The sequence below is a fragment of the Dromiciops gliroides genome, chromosome 3 (assembly GCF_019393635.1).
Source record: "Dromiciops gliroides isolate mDroGli1 chromosome 3, mDroGli1.pri, whole genome shotgun sequence".
Taxonomy (NCBI): Eukaryota; Metazoa; Chordata; class Mammalia; order Microbiotheria; family Microbiotheriidae; genus Dromiciops; species Dromiciops gliroides.
This window is the reverse complement of record NC_057863.1, coordinates 16,764,188-16,784,530: the sequence shown is the minus strand read 5'-3', so window position 1 is coordinate 16,784,530 and position 20,343 is coordinate 16,764,188. Positions and strand designations below refer to the sequence as shown.

The 20,343-nt window shown below is 42.0% G+C and overlaps 1 protein-coding gene across 1 annotated transcript in view; it reads right to left on the bottom strand.

Moving 5' to 3' along the window:
• KCNAB1 (potassium voltage-gated channel subfamily A regulatory beta subunit 1) overlaps positions 1 to 18,170 on the bottom strand; it is a 472,013-nt gene extending 453,843 nt beyond the window's left edge. The window contains exon 1 of the mRNA XM_043997394.1: positions 17,838 to 18,170. Within this exon, the coding sequence (XP_043853329.1) occupies positions 17,838 to 18,112 (275 nt within the window). The 5' untranslated portion in view covers positions 18,113 to 18,170. The remainder of the gene's footprint in view (positions 1 to 17,837) is intronic.
• Between the last annotated feature and the right edge of the window lie 2,173 nt (positions 18,171 to 20,343).

Genomic DNA, 20,343 nt, shown 5'->3' with positions numbered 1-20,343 from the left:
GTAACCTAGGCCCCTGGAATGCACCAAATAATAATAGCTGCTTATGAATTGATGAATGAATGAATGAATGAATGAATGAATGAATGAATGAAGAAAGACTTTCATTCCATGAGCTCACATGAAGGAAGCTATTTATCATATTGCTCTTCCAAGGTCAGCCTAATTGACATCAGTGTAGACGTTTTTGTGCCTTCTGTTTAAAACAGGGCAGTGAGGATGGGTGAGAAAGCATGAAAGAATATAAAGTCTCTGTGTTGCCTGTACTCACGCTTATAAGAAGAGGTTTAATTTACCATTTCTGTATCTTGGGTAAGCTTTGTAAGACCCGCACAGCTTGAAATGTATTCTCAAATCAAATTTTGATGAAACTCAGTTAGGGGCAGGGAGAGGCCCCAGGACAAAAGCCCTCTTTGGGCAGAAGCTTCTGAAAATATACAGCTACTGCTGGAGGTGCGGGGGCAGAGAAGGGAGAAAGAAGGAAGACCAGAATGGACAAGGCAGGTGATCACCTGAGAGGTGTCCACTTGGTGGAGGAAGGATGGAGAGAAAGCACGGCTTCTAGTCATTTCACCTTTTAAGTGATTATTCTCACTAAATGCTAAGCTCAGTTGCTCCTTAAGCTTTCCCCAATCCCTCTTAATGCTAGTGTCTTTCCTCCAGGATTATCTCCAATTTATCTTGTACGTTTTGTTCATACAAGTGGGTTTCCATGTTGTTTTCCCCACCAGGCTGTGAGCACTCTGAGAACGGGGACTGCTTTTTGCTTTTCTCTTTTTCTTCTTAGTACAGTATTGGCATATAGTAGGTGTTTAATAGAATCCTGTCTATGATTTGACTGGAGGAGTATAATTTCTGTCATGCCCTCTAATTTTGGTGCTGTGGGCCAAAGTTCTAAACATCCCCGTCCTAGTTGCAATTGTGGCTAAAAGAAAGAAAGCAAAGAAGGAGGGAGGAAGGAAGGAAGGAAGGAAGGAAGGAAGGAAGGAAGGAAGGAAGGAAGGAAGGAAGGAAGGAAGGAAGGAAGGAAGGAAGGAAGGAAGGAAGGAAGGAAGGAAGGAAGGAAGGAAGGAAGGAAGGAAGGAAGGAAGGAAGGAAGGAAGGAAGGAAGGAAGGAAAGAAGAGCACTAGCTAGATTATAACAAGGCCCCGGGGAAAGATAGGTGGTACAGTAGATAAAGCACTGGCCCTAGATTCAAGAGATCCTGAGTTCAAATACAGCCTCAGACACTTGACACTTACTAGCTGTGTGACCCTGGGCAAGTAACTTAACCCTCATTGCCCCCCCAAAAAAATAATAATAACAAGACCCATAGTTACAGCAAAACAAAATTGTGAAATATCTAGCCACAGCTGGTCTTGAATCTTTACCTCTTCTTACACCTCTGATGCATTCTGTTATGAGACATCTATTAAAAGGAGGTTCCTGGCTTCTGAAATTGACAAATGCTCATATTGGACCACCCTGGCAGCCTCCCATAACACTGACAGATTTACAATTCTCAGATGCCTTCAAGGATATTAATTCCCTTGGGAGGAACACATGCATAAAGAAATTGTAGGATTTTTCAGCCTCCTACTTTGCTCCTTTGCATTCCTTGGGCTTCGTTCTTCTTCCTCCTCCTCCCCTCCCCACTTTCACTATTACATAGATGCTCATGTCTTCCTATGAACTGTCTTCTACCCCACAGCCCTGCACCCATTGGCATTAGGCAGCAGGAGTAGAGGACTACAGAGAAGGATGTATTGCAGAGCCTTATTTTGCTTCTGTAATGGCTCACATGGCAGGCAAGGAGCTGGTGGGGAAAAGGGGAAAGTCTACTACATTGGAGTCTGCAAGGAAGCAGGTGAGTTCTTCTTTGTTCACCTAGCCTAAGCTTTCTGAGTCTAGGTCTAGGTGTGGGGGAGAGGGGTGTCCTTTGAACTAGCCTGGTAAAGCAGAGTTTGGAATGCACTGAAGCCATTTTCCAGGTCCCTAAAGTTGAGCTGGGACAGACACCATTCATTATTTGATTCTTGTTAACAGGGAAGAGTTTTAGAAGGAGATCTAAGAGGAAGATCCAATGACAAAAGAGCCATTATTAAATGTTGTAAAATTATAATGACCAAGCTTGACCCCAAAGAGGAAATATGAGGTATTTCCCGTATTCTTTTATAGAAATGAAGGACCTTGGGTGTGGAACACTGCATATAACTCATACTCTCCTGATATATTGATTAGTTTTGCAAAACTTTATTTCTTCTTGATTTATTCTTTATTATAAAGGAGATGCTGAGGGGAGGGATAGAGTAGGTGATATAAAAGCAAAAGTTTTCAATTAAACAAAGAAATCTTGGAGAAATCAAACCTACTCCCAAGATTGGAAGAGTCAAATTTCACACCCATTATTGTTAAAAAGTAAAACAGCATGGGCTGCTAGATAACTCAGTGGATAAAGCACTGGCCCTGGATTCAGGAGGACCTGAGTAAGAATCTGGCCTCAGAGACTTGACGCTTATTAGCTTTGTGACCCTGGGTAAGTCACTTAACCTCCATTGCCTAGCCAAAAAAAAAAAAAAAAAGTAAAACAGTATGACCCTATTTTTATGAAAATGCTGAGTTCATTGTCAGTTCCTGAATACACATCAGACCCCAAATGTCCAAGAGTCATTGAGCAGCTTAGACTGCATAACCTCCAAGGTTCCTCCCAGCCCTGCATGACAATCTGGAGACCCAAGGAAGTAGTCATCATTAGCACAATTCTGGAGAGAGAATCTCTTGAGGCCAATTGACTTGCCTCTTGGGATAGAGACACACCACACAATTGAGAAGACAGGAATAGATAGAATGCCATGATACCACAAGGCTTTTTGTTCCATCCCACATGAAGCTATTGTTGAAAAACTAGGAAAACATGGTCTCAACCTATTGTTCCAGGGCAGGGGGGAGAGGGGGTAAATCACAAGTACAGCCTGGGGAACTGGGGCAAGACTAAAACAAAGGGAGGGACCAGGAATGGAGATGGGGCTGACTCTAGGCAGGCTCAGAAGCCAGCATGTTGAACTCAGTGTCCACCAAGGTCCTTTTCAGTTCTAACATTCTGTGATTCTAAGAGTGAAAAAATAGTTAAGTAACCCAAACTGGTAGACTGGGAAGAATAGGGGTTACTATAAGGTCAGAGTTAGAGATGGCCAAACTGACTTTCAATGGTTGAACTGGTAAATCCAGGAGAGAAGGCTTAAGGGTTCAGGATAAGTCTGGGAGAGACCATAAAGAGCAACATCTATGACTCCAGAGTCAGCCATGGCAGCCTGGAGCAGAAGGTTTCTTGGCCAGATGATGTCCATTTTTGATTGCTGCTGCTGGGTTGTTTCAGTTGTGTCTGACTCTTCATGACCTCATTTGTTATTTTCTCTGCAAAGATACTGGAATGGTTTTCCATTTCCTTCTCAAGTTCATTTTACAGATGAGTAAACTGAGGCAAACAGGGTTAAGTGACTTACCCAGGGTCACAGAGCTGGTAAGCATATGAGGCCAGATTTGAACTCAGGTATTCCTGACTCCCGTCACCTAGCTGCAATTTTGCTTAGGTAACTCTCACAGCCACCTCCCCAGGGGATGAGGGATTCAGGAGTTGGGGAAGAAAGGAAAAGAAGACAGTTCTTTTCCAAAGACCACACCCCAGAAATTTCTAGCCTTTTCTTTTTGATCTCTCCAAGAGTGTCCCCCCACCCCCAGGTCGATCCATTGCAGGACAGCCCAGGAGGATGGCTTTGGCTAAGTACACAAATGCTTGACTACAGAGCAAGGGACTCTCAGAGGTCCTTACTGGATCCAGACTGCAGTGTAGTCTTGGAGAAAGAACTCTGACTTTAGAGTCTGAGGACTGAGGTACAAGGTCCACCTCCTTGGACCTCAGTTTACTAATCTGTAAAATGAGAAGGTTGGATGAGATGGCTTCTCTAGTCTCTTCCACCTCTAGAGCTATGATCATCCTTGTACCAAAAAATAATTCAAAACATCATTCAGGGGGCAGCTAGGTGGTACAGTGGATAAAACACCGACCCAGGATTCAGGAATACCCAAGTTCAAATCCGGCCTCAGACACTTGACACTTAATAGCTGTGTGACCCTGGGCAAGTCACTTAACCCTCATTGCCCCACAAAAACAAACAAAAAAAACCCCATCATTCAATTATTAAGTGCCTACTATATACCAAGCTCTGGGATTGGGGCAGGAGATACAGAGACAAAAACGATAACAACCCAGTCCTGAAAGAGAAAAAAGAACATGTACACAGATCTGCATAAATGCAACATTACATAAATTAAACTGAAAGGAAATAACTTGAGGGGGAAATGTAAGAAACAGGGGGACCAGAAAAGGGGACCCCTGAGCTAAAAGTCTGAGAGATACAGGGGATTCTCAGAAGAGTACATGGAGAGGGAGATAATTCCAGGCATGGGGGCAGTGTGTGTGAAAGCACAGACGGAAGATGGACTTACTTAGCACACAGACCAGGTAGGCTGATATATAGTGAGTAAACAAGAGCAGTGCATAACCAATCAGGAAAGGTTAATAGGAGCTACAGTGTGAGGGATTTAAAAGCTAAACAGAGGACTCTGTACTTTATCCTAGAGACAAAAGCAAGTCACAGGAGATGATTGAGTGCTGAACTGACACGTTCACATCTACATGGGGAACTTAGTCTGGCAGCTGTGTGGAGGATTGATTGTGATAGGAAGACAGATGAGGAAAGAGCATTAATTGTGATGGGGAGATAGATGAGAAAGAAGGCTTGATTGTAATGGGCAGACAGCTGAGGAAACTACTGAGATACTTTAGGTGAGAGAGGATGAGGGCATGAATTATGTGAGGGGAGACAAGGGGTCCAACAAGAAAGATATTGAGAAGAGAAGAAGGACACTTGGCACCTGACTGAGTATATAGGGTGAGGGAGAATGAGGTATTGAAGAGAACTAGAGGTATCTCGATGCCTTGTCCACAGAAATAGGGAAGTTGGGCAGAGGTGAGGATTTGGTGGACAGATACTGACTTCAGCTTCAGATACGAGTTTGAGATGTCACTGGGATATCTAATTTGACATATCCAATAAACAACTAGAGCTATGGGGAGAAACTGTAGCTAGATTTATAGATCTGCGAGTCATTTGCATAGAGATGATAATTAAATTTCATGGAACATAGGATGATAGAGCTAATAATAGAAGGGACCTTAGAGTCTAAGGTCCATCCCTTCATTGCACATACAGGGAAACTGAGGCCCAGAAAATGTCAGCAACTTGCCCAAGATCATTTAGGGAGTGAGTATAATGTGGGATATGAACCCAGATCATTACAATCAGAAGCTAGTGCCCAGGGTAGTGCCATATCTCTACTTTCCCCACAGCAGTCTCTCCTATCTGCTTGGACCTCTCAGCCTGTTTCCTCCTGCTAGTCTACTGTGGCATCCAGGCACTGCCCACTGCTGCACACATCTGGTACCCGCTGCCCCCTGCTTATTCCCAACTTCCCCTGCTATTCTGATCTATGGGACTCAAGGAGACAATTGCTGATTGCCAATCACTGACATTCCCTGGCTCCAAATGCACAACTGTCTGACTCTCCTCTAAAACCTGCCCCCTGATTTCCTGCCAGCTGGTTTGCCCAGGCTGGGTCTCAGCCATCCCTGGTCTGCCCTCTCCCACTGCCACCTGAGCCCTGGGGCTGATGTCCATGGTCGAACATTATTCTGTGAGCTTGGCCCACATCTAAAGTATTAATCAGTCTCTTCCAGACACTATCCCTTTCACCCCTCCCTTTCAATCATCTGATTTCTCATCTAGCCCTGACCTTGAGATCATTGTTCTTTCCTATTCATTTCACCCTAAAGCAAAGCCTGGTTAAATTCTCTTGCAGCTTATCGACTCATTAGCAGGATGTGGAACTGCGAAGGACCCCCAAGACCAGATGCCTCAAACAAGGAGACTGCACGCTGCATACTATAACTGGGAAATACTTAACAAAATAAATAAAAATACAATAGAATATAGATAATGTTAATAAGTGGTTTTCTTAGTAAGCATGCGGCCCGAAGGGATCCTTATATACAATGTAATGGTCCCCATTTCTGTTGGAGTTGTACACCACTGATCTACTTTCATCACCTTCAATTTTTTCAGATAAAGAAACTAATGCCCAGAGGGTTTAGGTTGCTTGATAAACATCCCATTGCTAGTAAGTAGTATAGCCAAGATTTGAACACAAGACCTCTAACTGAAATTGGGCCGTCTAACTTTTGGCCTTGTATGGCCAACACATAAGCACAATGTCTGGCTACATTTGGTACTTAAGAACTGTTCATGCATTTAGTGATTGATTTACTTTAAATCTGCTTTCTCAGTCCCTTGGGAGAAAAAAAAAAAAGGTCCATTTTATTCTGGGACTCAAGTCCATCCCTCAAATTTAAAACTTCTATTCTTTTTGTTTTGTTTTGTTTTGTTTTTGTTTTTGTTTTTGCAGGCAATGAGGTGACTTGCCCAGGGTCACACAGCTAGTAAGTGTCAAGTGTCTGAGGCCAGATTTGAACTCAGGTCCTCCTGAATCCAAGGCTGGTTCTTTATCCACTGCGCCACCTAGCTGCCCCCTAAAACTTCTATTCTTAAAGCCATGTCTCAGTTCCCTGGATTATGATCCTAAAATTTCCCTTCATTAAAAGTTCTCAGGGCAGCTAAGTGGTGCAGTGGATAGAGCACTGGCCCTGGATTCAGGAGGACCTGAGTTCAAATCTGACCTCAGACATTTAACAATTACTAGCTATGTGACCCTAGGCAACTCAATCCCAATTGCCTCACAAAAAAAAAATTTTTTTTAAGTTCTCTTTTCTTCTCTTTTGGGTTCAAGTTACTGAACTGAGGCACCCAGAGCTGACCATCCTATTTTAGGAATGCTGAGTTCTCCCTAGATCTCATCTGCTTAAAAACAAACAAACAAACAAATGAAATTAAACTAAGAAACCAAAACCACCTCCAAGCTCCTTTATAAATTTCTTTCCTTCCCACTCCACTTCAATCAGGTGTGAACATCTGGGTCCTTAATCTCCCAGGAAGAGTCAACAACTCCACTCAAGGATTGGTTGTTGCCTCTTCTCTGACCCATCAGCAGAGCGACATATGCTCTTTGAAAATGGGGCTGGGGTTGGGGGCAGCTAGGTGGCACAATGGATAGAGCACCTGCCCTGGAGTCAGGAGTACCTGAGTTCAAATCCAGCCTCAGACACTTAACACTTACTAGCTGTGTGACCCTGGGCAAGTCACTTAACCCCAATTGCCTCACTAAAAAAAAAAAAAAATGGGGCTCAGAGCCTGACTCTGGAGTCAGTTCTATCAATATCTTGATTGATCCGAACAGGCAAATAACCCATTCATTCAATTTGTAGGTCACTCTGAGTTGGACAAGCATGCTAGTATTAATCCTCTTATAAGGAGCCAGGAATCAAATGGACGATGACCTTAATAGATTGGGGAAATGCTTCTACCAACAAGATCATATTCATTTAAGACAACCTGTTGTTTGTCCTTCATTTGTGAAGAGGACCATGACATGGGAATGACTTGCTACCCAGCTCCTGCCAGACAGGTGTTGGACTCAAGTTGCAGAATGAGGCATGTGTATTTTGGACGTGCCCAATGCTTGCCTACATACATGTGTTATAAGGGCTTTGTTTTGTTTTATTTTGGGGAAGTGGAAGGGAGAGAAGAACAATGTTTCCTGAGGAAAAGTTAATTTTAAAGTTTATTTTTAAAGAAGATGGGTTCTAGGGACAGCTAGGTGTCACAGTGGATAAAGCACAGACCTTGAACTCAGGAGGACCTGAGTTCAAATTTGGCCTCAGACACTTGACACTTACTAGCTATGTGACCCTGGGCAAGTCACTTAACACTCATTGTCCTGAGGAAAAAACAAAAAGAAGAAGCTCGTCAATGTTCATTGATTAAGAAAACAGTATGTAAGAAGTGACAAAAGAAGGAGATATAATAGTCCAAAGAGTCTAGCTGGAGGGATGTGGAAAACATACGTAAATAAGTGAATGAATGAATGAATGCATAAATAAATGGACAAATGGAAACATTAATAAAGAAATGAACAAATGAATATGAAGGAAGGAAGGAAGGAAGGAAGGAAGGAAGGAAGGAAGGAAGGAAGGAAGGAAGGAAGGAAGGAAGACCCAGGAGAATGCCAAAGTACAGGAATATAAGCACACAAATGTCACATAACCAGGAGAAAAATTGATCAAGAGGATGTAGACCATCTTCCAAAAAGAAAGAAATTTTTTTCAGTTCAACTCAAGAAGTTTTATGAAGCGCCTACTATATGCAAAGACTATTGCTAGGTGCTAGGGGTACAAGGAAAACAACCATCACTAATTAAAAAAAAAAAGTTTCTACTCTCAAAGATCTTACATTCTGTTTCGGGAAAAGGAGGAGATGATTACATGTAAACCAGAGAGTGCCAACACTTGGGAGGATGAAAAAAGAAAAGTCCCAAGAGATGACTCCAGCCTGGAACCTTTGTTGAAACTGGGGGTTCTAAGAAGGGTCAGTGAGGAAGGAAGGCATGCTAGGCATGAGACAGGGCCTATGCAAAGACCTGGAGGCCACCCAAATGCCAAATTCAGCAACCAGAAAATAAGAATTAATTCAGTACAGAATGTTTTTTGTTTGTTTTTATGGAGAAAAGAAATACTTTCTCTTAAAAAGAAAAAAATACTAAAAAACACTTTATGTATTCGGGAGGACTTGAGTTCAAATCCAGCCTCAGACACTTGACATTTACTAGTTGTGTGACCCTGGGCAAGTCACTTAGCCCCAATTGCCTCACCAAAAAAAAAAAAAAGTAAAAAATAAGCTTGGCTTGGTGGGGTCTTAAAGGGGCTACATTTCTACACTGTGGAATGGGCAGAGGAAGGACTGTGCCTTGATTACTCAAGAACTTTGCAAAGTGGAGCCCAGTGAAGAGAGAGCAGCAGAAGAGCGGTGTAGATCATAGGACATGAACTCAGCCAAGAGATGAAAAACTGAAAAGGGCAGAAGAAATCCCCTCCCCAAGGCAGGGAGCAGGGTAGAGTCCACATCAATGCCCCTGGAGGTTTCCATTCTGTAGGTCCACACCAATAGAGTTTGTCTTTTCTTTTCATTGTCCTGACATTAGAAAGCTCTCATGTCCTACCCTGGCAGTGGCTGAATCTCATAGGTATACATGGTAATCCACCTATGGGGTCCTACCCCTTACCTGTCTTCTTTGAGAGCATATAATGTTTTCTTAATAAATATTAGTGGGGCACAACAGAATCCTCCATGATCAGATCCAAGTCTGGCACCCATTTGTTCATTATTAGCCATCCTAAGAGTAGCCCCAGTCTCAATTCCCTTTATGAATTACAGAAGTTCCACACACCTCACAGAACTACACAATTTTAGAAGATGACAGAGCTCAAGCTAAAAGGGATCTTTGGGTCATCTAGCCAGCTGGCTGTGTGTGACCCATAACACTCCCTAGTGCAACCTGAGCCCAATAGTTGAACCCATTTGTTCTTCTGTGTGTCTTGCAAATAGTAGGACCTTAATACATGTCTGCTCAATGGAGTTGAGCAGACCTCATAAATCTAGATCTGGAAATGACCCCAAAGCTTCCTCACACCAAAAGTGAGAGGGATGGTCTAGACCAGTGGGGGGGTGGGAGGGGGCTACTACACTGTACATGAGGAACCCCATAGGCCACATATTGACTTGCAAAACCATATATTGACATTATCGCTATTTTACTGTGTTTTTATCTATTTTGTTAAATATTTCCCAATTACTGTTCCACACTTCTAGTTGTCATCGTTGTCCATTCTCTCTGCAATGTACCCAACACATGCTTATCTACCTTTCCCTTGAAGACTTTCATTGAATAGGAACCTACCAGCTCCTGAGCCAGACTCTCACACTGAGCCTAAAGTTATCTCCTTTGAACTTAAATATAGCTAAGCCTTCTGTCACATGTCAGCCCTTTAAATCCTTGAAAACAGGGCCTGGTCCCCCTGAGTCTTCTCTCCAAGATGAGTATCCCTGAGCCCTTCACCTAAGCCTCATATGACATGGTCTGGAGGTATTTCAATATACTGGTTACCTCCCACTGGGGGCTTTTCCTATAATGTGCTGCCTATGACTGAGCATAATAGAAGGGGGAGAAAGTGAGGAAAGGGCTGGCTCTGGAGTCAGAGGACCTGAGTTCAAATTCTGTCTCTGATGCTTATAACATGGGTACCTTTGGGCAAATCTGAGTGTCAGTCTATAATTGTGTAAAATAAGAGGGGTTGGAATAGAAAGCACCTGAAGTCCTTTCAGGTCCAGTTCTGTGATTCTGCTCTGGATGTGGTTTGACCATGGAAGAATACAGCCAAATTATCCTTTATATTCCTGGAAGCTTTGCCTGTCACTGCAGAGGCTCAGTTTTATGAGATGGAAAAACAACAAACAGCAAAAACATTTTTGACAGCTACAAAGCAAAGCAAATGTGCAAGTGTGTTTGCTTCTTGGTGCTTGGTTTCCACTTTTGTAAATTGAGAGGATTAGACTAGATGAGTTCTGGAGTCACTTCCAGATCTAGATTTATGAGATAGGAATCAACTTCATTGAACAAACATGTATTGAGGGCCTACTATGTGAAAGGCATATGGTGAATCAAAAGGTCCAAGCATGAGGTGGGAGAAAATAAGGCCAATTGACTGTTACATCAAATAGACAAAGATTCAGAGAAAGAGACATTTCTCAAATCAGAGCCCAGTCTTCCATGTTAAACATGCAGGCAAATAGGCCACTGAGCTTCCAGGTATTATTTCTTAAAAAATAACCAGGCTTTCAAGGTCCTGGCAATAATAACCTAGCTCTCTTTCTAATGCTTTCTTTCAATCATCTAATAACAGCCTCAATGAGAAATACAGGATATTACCAAAGCATGGCCTGAAAATAATCCCCAAATCTCTCAGAGCAGATGAACTGGAATTAATCTGCTGTAAAAGATTTGTATTTAGTCTTCCCAAGGGGGTAGTTGGTTTCTGGAGCACTTCTGTCATTTTCCAATTCTTTCTTTCTCTCTCTCTCTCTCTCTCTCTCTCTCTCTCTCTCTCTCTCTCTCTCTCTCTCTCTCTCTCTCTCTCTCTCTCTTTGCCTCAGTCTCTCCCCTTTCTCTCTCTCCTTTCTCCCTTTCTCACTCCCTCTGCTTCTGTTTCTCCATTTCTCTCTCTCTCTCTCTCTCTCTCTCTCTCTCTCTCTCTCTCTCTCTCTCTCTCTCTCTCTCTCTCCCTGCCTCAGTCTCTCCATATCCTTCTCTCCCCCTCTCTCCCACTGAACCATAGAAAGTTAGAGCTGAAAGGGATCAAAGAAATTACCTGGGCCAGTGTCATCATTTACTGAAAACAGATTCAGGGAGGTAAATTTACAACACTTCATATTTGGATGGGACCTCAGAGGCCATCTACTCCAACTAGTATCTAACCCAGATTCCCCTCTACAGCACACCCAACAAGTGGCCATCACCCTCTGCCTGATTAATTCATTTTGACTCAATATGCACTAATTTTAATGTTCTTAAATGGATCTTATTGAGTTCTACTTTTATATTCTGATATTCCCCACCTCCTCCCAGAGAATCATCCCTTATAACAGAGTTTCTTTTAAAAAAAAAAAAAAGGAAGAAGAAAATTTAGCAACACATCAATACATCAAAAACAAAAATGTCTGTTTTCATGTTCCACACCCTTAAACTTTATGCCATCACCCCCCCAACCACACCACTGAAAATAAGGGGGGTGTCTTTCTGTATCTTTTCTTAGACCCCCAAACTTGTTCCTTAAAATTTCACAATTCCTATTGTTCTGTAGTTATTGTTTTTCCCTCTTACATTGTTGTGAACATTGGGTGTGCATTTTTCCAGGCTGTATTTTTTTAATTTGCTTCAGTTTATGTAGATCTTTTCAAGCTTCTCTGTATTCATCATGCTTATCTTTTCTTCCAGCATTGTAATATTCCATTCTATCACATGCCCCAATTTGTTTAGCCATTCCCCCATTCATTGTTTTTAACCACAAAAAATGCCACTATCCGAATTTTGGGGTGTGGGGCCCAGACTTACTTATTGTCAGTGGCCTTCTTGAGGCATATCACTTTAGATGCAACAGCTTTCATTGACATGCTTTGGACATGATGAGTTTGACATGCCTCTAACCATCCAGATGGAGCTGTCCAGCTACCAGCTACTTCCCAAGCAGCTTGTCCCACTCACGGTCCTTTGTAAGTAAACATCACCTCTATCTGGAATTGGTCTCTCTAGAGCTTCTGTTTGTGGCTCCAAATTTGGCCCTCAGGGTCTTGTCGAACCAATATCATCCCCCTTGCACATGACAACCCTTTGAATGTTACCATCTTACCCTACATCCTACCTTGCTGAGTCATTCTTATCAAAAGCATTGCAGACCTAGGAGATCCAGGAAATAAGAGGGTGTTGATCAGAAACATGCTGTTAAATGAAAGAGCAAGGACTCAAGTCTGAGGATCTTGACATGATCAACTACACTTTTCCATTTCAATACCCTTCCTCTCAGTTACTACTTCTAGATGTTCCTGGACAAGTTAAGAAGTTGTTCCTACAGTCATATCCCCAAAATTTCTTATGTTGGGGGGCAGCTAGGTGGCAGAGTGGATAAAACACCAGCCCTGGATTCGGGAGGACCTGAGTTCAAATCTGACCTCAGACACTTGACACTTACTAGCTGTGTGACCCTGGGCAAGTCATTTAACCCTCATTACCCTGCAAAAAAAAAAGAAAAGAAAAGAAAAGAAAAGAAAAGAAAAGAAAAGAAAAGAAAAGAAAAGAAAAGAAAGAAAAAGTGCTTATGTTGTCATAGACATAGTATCCAATATAATCTTTTGTCCCTATTTTAACTGGCTCAAATATTGTATTAATAATAATAGCAATAATAGCTAGCACTTAATATAGTGCTTTAAGGTTTTAAAAAACTGAAGAAATATGACTTCATTATATCTCACAACCCTGATAGTTAGGTACTACTATTATCTCTATTTTACAGATGAGGAAATTGAGGCTAAGAAAGGCTAGGTGGCACAGGGTCACACAGCTAGTAAGTATCTGAGGCTCATGTGACATGGTCTTGAGGTATTTCACTGTACTGGTAATCCACTAAGTCTGGATTTAACTCAGGGCATCCTAACTCTTCAGGCAGCCAGGTGGCACAGTCAGAAAGACCTGAGTTCAAGTCTAGCTTAGAAAAATTTTAACTGTGTGTCCTAAAGCAAGTGACAACCCTTATTTGCCTATGTACCAGTGATCCACCAGGGAAGGAAATAGCAAACCACTCCAGTATCTTTGCCAAGAAAACCCCATGGACAGCATTAGTGTTCTATGGTCCAGGAGGTCATGAAAAGTCTGACATGACTGAGCAACAATGTCCAAAATTCCTTCCCACTGCTCCACCTATCTATCTAAAAAAAAAAGAGTTGCCCTGATTTTCTGAGCAAAATAAAGATATAGTTATGCAATGCAGGGATTTTCCTAATGAATGCAGTCGGTTCCAAACGAACAGGAAGTAACTATGTTAAAGTTTTGTAGTGTAAGATAGACAAAGTATTTGCTGTTCTCCCCCACGCTAAGAGACAGACAAGGTCACTGCAGATCAAGGATGACTAGCATTGTCCTTCCAAATGAGCCTTGGAAACCATTCATTTTAAATCATATGTAACCTGATTCTCCTTATTAAATGAAGAGATTTTTAAAAGAAAAAGGAGACGGGCAACAGAAGGCTGTGTATATATGTATGTACTTGTATTATACATGTATGTGTGCATGTGCATGTACATATGTATATGTATGTGTATGTGCATATCCAAGGTGGCATGATTGATAGAAGGTTCACCTGGGGGTCTGGAAAACCTGAAGTCAACTTCTCTCCCTTGACACAAACTGGCTGGGTGAACCTGGACAAGTCACTTAACATTTTAGGTTCCCGCAGGCTATTCTTTCAATAAGACTATAAGCTATAAGAAGATTCCAACTTGAATTGGCAGTGAAAGCTCCTCACCAGGAGCTCCTCAGCCCAGTGATAACAGGTCCAGTGAGAAATCAAAACCAATATACAGCCATGTACCCATAGATTGACAACTGATTCTGCATCACAGTTAATTGGACTTCTCATTGCACAAAGAGATTTAAAAAAAAGAGAGAGGCAACAGAGGGATAAAGACAGAACATAACATGAACATAAACAGAATATACAGAAATGTGTATTGTCACAAATAAAACCCTGAAAGACAAAGTTTCTGGGTGTTAATAATTAATTTGTTAATTAGATTAGCAGCTAATCACTAAATTGAAGTTGAGTGGTTTCTCTCACTAACCAAAGACCAAGAAGGGAAGCTCTGAAAGAGACATATTCCTTCTGACAGGGAACTCCCCTTGCAAATGAAATTCAATCCTGATTCATGGACAGTTAATGGGGAGGTGGGTAAAAACTCCCCATCCCTCCCAATTACCACATCATTGGGGGGGGCAGGGTGGAGATCAGCTGAAAATGTGGCCTGCTCATGAGTTTTGAGCTTCCTCTAGCAATCTGGGCACCCCAACCAGGTTCTCTCTGGTTTAGGCTCTCTTTCATGAGCTTGGTCACCCTAAATTCAAATGAAGGAGAGCAGATAGGAACTCTTTCCTTGGAGAGGGACCTCACCCAAACTGGATCCCATCTATGCCTTAGACAGAAATCAGGTTTCTCAATTGGATGAGGTCCTGCCCAGGCACCTGAAGCATAGCCAGGAAGCGGGGCTACTCTCTAAGCTGGCCTTTTTATAGATAAGAGAATCTTACAAATTGTCAATAATCAGATGGCACAGCATTAAAATTAATTTCTCTCAACACACACACACCCATCTCCCCCTAAAAAACCTTCCTATCTTAGGTAACATTCCAATCTGTCATGGAAACCTAATGTCATGGAGAAATTGGCTACATTTTGACCTGTGGGGCAACAATTGTCTGGTCATGTGATTGTTGGACTCCCAAAAGGCACATCTCTGGTCGATAGTCAATGAAAGGAAATGTTATGTAAGCAAGCCATTACTGGAGGTTCCCTTTGCCATTTAACTTATTTTCCGGAGGCTTGTTTCATAATGGATTTATGAATTGGGATCTAAATGTCCAGTTCCCATCAACGACTAGCTCACTGAAGATGCCTCTACATGGCACTATCCAACCCCAAGTCAGCTCCCCAGAGTCAGGTGAATTGCTGACTGCTTGTCTGTCATGTTTGCTTCTGGTGCCCCAGCCCGTCACAAATCTTAAAACTACTCCACAGTCACTAAAAGCTTTATCTTATTCATTTTCCTAAATGCGTCTTTTTGAATAATGGAGAAAATCCAGATCAGGCCATTCCATCAATACTTTGCCAAGGAGACAATGAAAGTCCCTTGGTTTGATCATTTTTTGAAGTTTCCAGCTAAATGACTTTTTCATTCAGTTGCTAAATAAACTTTCGTGTAATGTCTTGAAATAGTCTCCCAACTGGTCTCATGACCTTCAGTCTCTCCCCAGCTCCAATTCATCTTCCACACAGCTGCCAGATCACCGATGTGATGATGCCCTTCTCCCACTCCAAAATCTTTGATAGCTCCCTATGGTCTTTATGATAAAAATCTTGAGCCTATCCCCTCCACATTCTGGCTTCCACCTTTCCATGTGACTCTCGTTCATATACCATTCTTGTCAGTACAATTAACCTGCTGACTGTTCCCTGTGCAGGAAATTCCATCTCTCACCTCTATGCCTTGGCCTACAGGTGATCTCTCCCATGTCTTGAAGGCAGTCCTCATGGAATCTCTAGGCACCACCTTCTCTGAGAGTTCCTTCCCAAGGTCCCTAATTGATGGTACCCTCCCTCACTTGGAATTTTGTATTCTTTTGCACAGACTTGGTAACTACTTGGATACATATAGCATTTCCTTTCCCTTTCCCTACTTCCTCCAATATAACCCATTTGATGGCAGAAACTTTTCACTTGTCTCCATATCCTCAGCTCCTAGCCCAGGGTCTTGCACAAAGGAAGATTTAATGAATGTTCTGTTGAATCTAGTCTTCTCAGTGTCTAAAGTATCTCTCTTAAGCATCCTCAAGGGTGGCAGATGGCTTTGACACGGGGAATCGACTACAGAGCTTCAGCCCAATGAGGCAAGCTTCATCGTGGGATGGTATTCATTATACAGCTTCTTTTAAAGGGAGTTTGGGGTGTTCTTCCCATTACATTGGAACATTTTGTTTCTAATCAATTTTCTGTAACCTTATGAGAAACAAGTTGGTTGCAAAGTGATGATTTCTCTGGCCATGATACTTCTTTAAACCCCATTGCCTAAGGGGGAGGAGGGGGTGTCTGCAGTCTGCATCAACAAAGAGGGGAGTACACACACAAAGGAAATCCTGAATTCCCAAAGCAAGTGATTAAAAAGCAATGACTGGCATAAATCATTCTTTCCAGAAAATTATGTTTACTCCTATGAAAATTTCCTGTGAATTAAATAAAGGGTACAGACTAGACCACCCCCTCTAAAGACCCTTCTAGTTCCAATAAATTATATGTTATGGGGATATACTAGAACTGGAGGCAGAGGTCCTGGGTTCAAATCTTGTTCAAGTCCCTTAATGTTCCTGAGTTCGGTTTCTACATGCATAAAATGAGGGGATTGGACTGGATAGCCTGATGTCCCCTGTAGTTCTCAACCTAGGATCCTATGTGTAACCTTGGCCAAGGCACTTGATCAGCGTGAACCTCAGTTTTCTCATCTGTATACTGAAGACTTCTTTGGTCCCTTCTATCTCTCATTCTAAGATTCTATGTTCCTAAGACCAGGAGAACCAAATTCATTTTCTAAATATATCTGGATGGCAGAATTTCCCAAGCTTTGTTCATGTTCTCTGCCCCAGTGGCACTTGGGATTTGTGAAACCAGTCTTATCTTGAGTTATTTGAAATCAGCCTGGGAAAAAAGCTGAAAGGAATACTGCAGGGATTTTCTCTGCAGTACCTATGATCTAAAAAATTCTACTTTCTCTTCTGACTTCTGAGTGTATAATGAAATTTAATCAGCCATGGGTTAGGGCCACACCAGCAGTCTGTGTTTACTCTCGTCCGTATTACCAGCAACAATACACCCATTCTGCAAGTTGGCTGCTCAGCTTGTGCCCAGGAGTGCGCAGCTACAGATGTGAAAAAGGATGCAATCAAAAGATCAACTACAGGGAACCAAAAGAATTCTGTTACTGGATCATTGAATTAGACCTGGGAGGAACCTCAGAAGTCATCTTCTTCCTCATCACTCCCACCACCAGCCCTCCACATTCTCAAAATGAAGGAAGGAGGCGGGATGGAAGAGGATTGTTTTTTATTGAAATGAAACATTTCCTGTCCTAGATAGGTGGCTTTCAGTTCTCTGGCTATTAATAAAGTGAAACCTTAATGGGATATATAACTGTAGAGCATCTTCTCCCACCTTCACCCCAGGGTTGACAAAGGAACAATTAGACATTGTCTTATTTGTCAGTTTCACCAAGTTCCTGCTCCCCCTCCCCACCTCCGGGTTTTGCCTTTTTTAAAGTATCAGTCACTGTAAAGAAATTAGAATCAATAGAAGATGGTATCATGATAAGGAAAGAAAGCAAACCAACCAATCTGAGTTAATCATACTTTTCAAGTTTTTTTTAACTTTCTCTTTAAAATTCCTTTCAAAGAGGAATGACAGGAAAGATGAAAAGAACCTTACCTATGAGGCATCCCGGTCGTGTGGGCGACAGTGTGCTCAGATGACAGGTCCCATATTTTTAAATACCAGTTCATTTCCAGTTCACGTAATAGAGCCAAACGCCGGGCCCTGAGCTGACTGGGGTCCGAGGTACTGAGTTGGTTGTCTGTTGCATTTTCTGGGGCCCTCTTGGGAGATTTGTCCTTGCTCCCTACAGAAAGCACAGATTGTTTCCGTAACTTTGTGCTCTCTTCGGAGATCTTACTGCCCACAGCCCCAGTCCTGGCTGCCAGCATGGTTAACAGTGGTGTGTCTGTCTTGCTAGAGGGAAGCTCTAAGTCACTGTCATCAAAGTAATTTGAATTGATTTTCTGCTCCTAACTCCCTCCACCCCTCTCAGAGCCTCCTTCCCCCATAACCTTCTCCTGGCCACAGAGCTGTAATTAGATCCATGTCTGTGGGGCTCAGCATGAAAGGATAGCTGTAAGCTTTTCATGTCTCGATCTGTGGCAGCTGCTTACCTGGGATGTGCTGGGCCACATCATTTGTTTTTAATAAACTCTAATTTAATAATCTTCAAGTTGGTTCAAGGTTATCTATTTCAAGATGCTAACCCTGCTGCCATCCCGGCTATAACTTTTTAAACATAGCATCAATGATCCTGGAATTCCCTTGTCTTTGATCCACATGTCAGAGTTTTATAACTAACTTTATAACAAAATAGACTTCTTATGATAAAATATTCCCCCTCTCTCCCCATTACTACCCACCCACCAATCTACTCTGAATCTTGGTAGAACTTTTTAAAGTATTATGGTGAATTGTATCAAATTAGCTTATCATTGGAAAAGAGGTCTACAGTAATTTAAGGGGGCAGTGGGTAATACCTTTTATGTAATTTCAGAATTTCTGCCTCTAATGGTTTTTTATTTAATCTGGAAGATAGACTTGGCCAAAAGTTGGTGAAGTAAGCTACTGGTTATGTGCACCCTATATTCTTATTTCATTATAAAATTCTCATTTCATCTTTATTCATTGACCCTCCCCAAATTGGAAATAGTGGGATCCTAAATCAACATTTGGTAGCTGGAGAACTAAGACACAAGGGATTTGAGCAACTTAAGCTAAATTTTAGTCTAGGTGCTCTTGCCCAGTGAAAGCATTTTCCTCTGTTAATGCATTTGAAGGGGAGAAGGAATGAGGAATAAATGATCTGTCTGAGCGTGTGAGGTGTATGTATATGAAAGAGAGACAGGGACAGAGAGAGAGAGAGAGAGAGAGATTGAGAACCTTTCTAGCTCTCAGGAATACTGGTTTGTGAGGGGAAATAAATGGTTTGAATGAATTGGAAAATCACAAACTAGGATTTTTTTTCACCTGGAGAAAAAAGAAGATTCGTTAATTTGGAGGAAGGGTGGCAATGTGAAAAATAGTCTGATCTTGGGTTCCAACACCCAAGGAAATATGGGAGAAGGTCCTGCCCCCAGGTTCTTGAGGTTGAGGAGAAAGGCAGACTGAAGAAGAGTGGTACCACAAGAACATGATCCCTGGAGGAGGCAGTGCAGGTTACCCCCTCTGCTAGAAACCATGGTCATCCCATTGTCCACAAAGTCAAGGTAAGAAAATAATAGGGACCACAGGGAGAAAGCACATTTTCATGGAAGTGCCCCTGGGCAAAGTTCTATTTACCTTGTATAAGTCCAATGAATGGCCTTGTCTCTGTGGCCCCCATGGTTGACCCACATGAATATCCTCTAATAAGACCTTTATAGACAATGATGTCCTTGGCCTCCTTAGCACCAGATGCCCCAGAGAAGGTGAACAGACCTTCCTATCCTGTGACAATGACTTGAGATAGCCAATAAGAGAGAAAAGTAAAGGAGAGTAGAATAGGAAAACTGTAGGCGTATGATATGATGGGTGGGGCACTAGTCTTGGACCTGGAAAGATCTGAATTCAAATTATACCTCAGATATTTATTAATTCTTTGACACTGGTCATGTCACAACCTCGTTGTGCCTCAGTTTCCTCATCTGTAAAATGAGGGGCTTGGGCTCCATGGCCTCAAAGGTCCCTTCTAACTTTATATCAATGGTGAGCTGAATCTTAAAACTTGTAGCACAAGGGGCATATAGAGCACTGGCCCTGGATTCAGGAGTACCTGAGTTCAAATCCAGCCTCAGACACTTAATACTTACTAGCTGTATGACCCTGGGCAAGTTGCTTAACCCCAATTGCCTTACCAAAAACCAAACAAACAAAAAAACTTATAGCACAGAGATGACAGCTATTACTTGGGGTTGGAAAGGGAAGAAAGGATGGGGAGGGAAGAGAAGGATGGGGATTTTTTTTTTTTGCTGATGTGATTGCTAAACTACTGCCTTTATTTTTTAAATTATTTCATTTTTTCCAATTATATGTAAAAAATTTTAACATTAATTTTTTTAAATGTTGAATTACAAATTCTCTTCCCCCATTGAGAAGGCAAGCACTTTTATATAGATTATGCGTGTACACTCATGCAAAA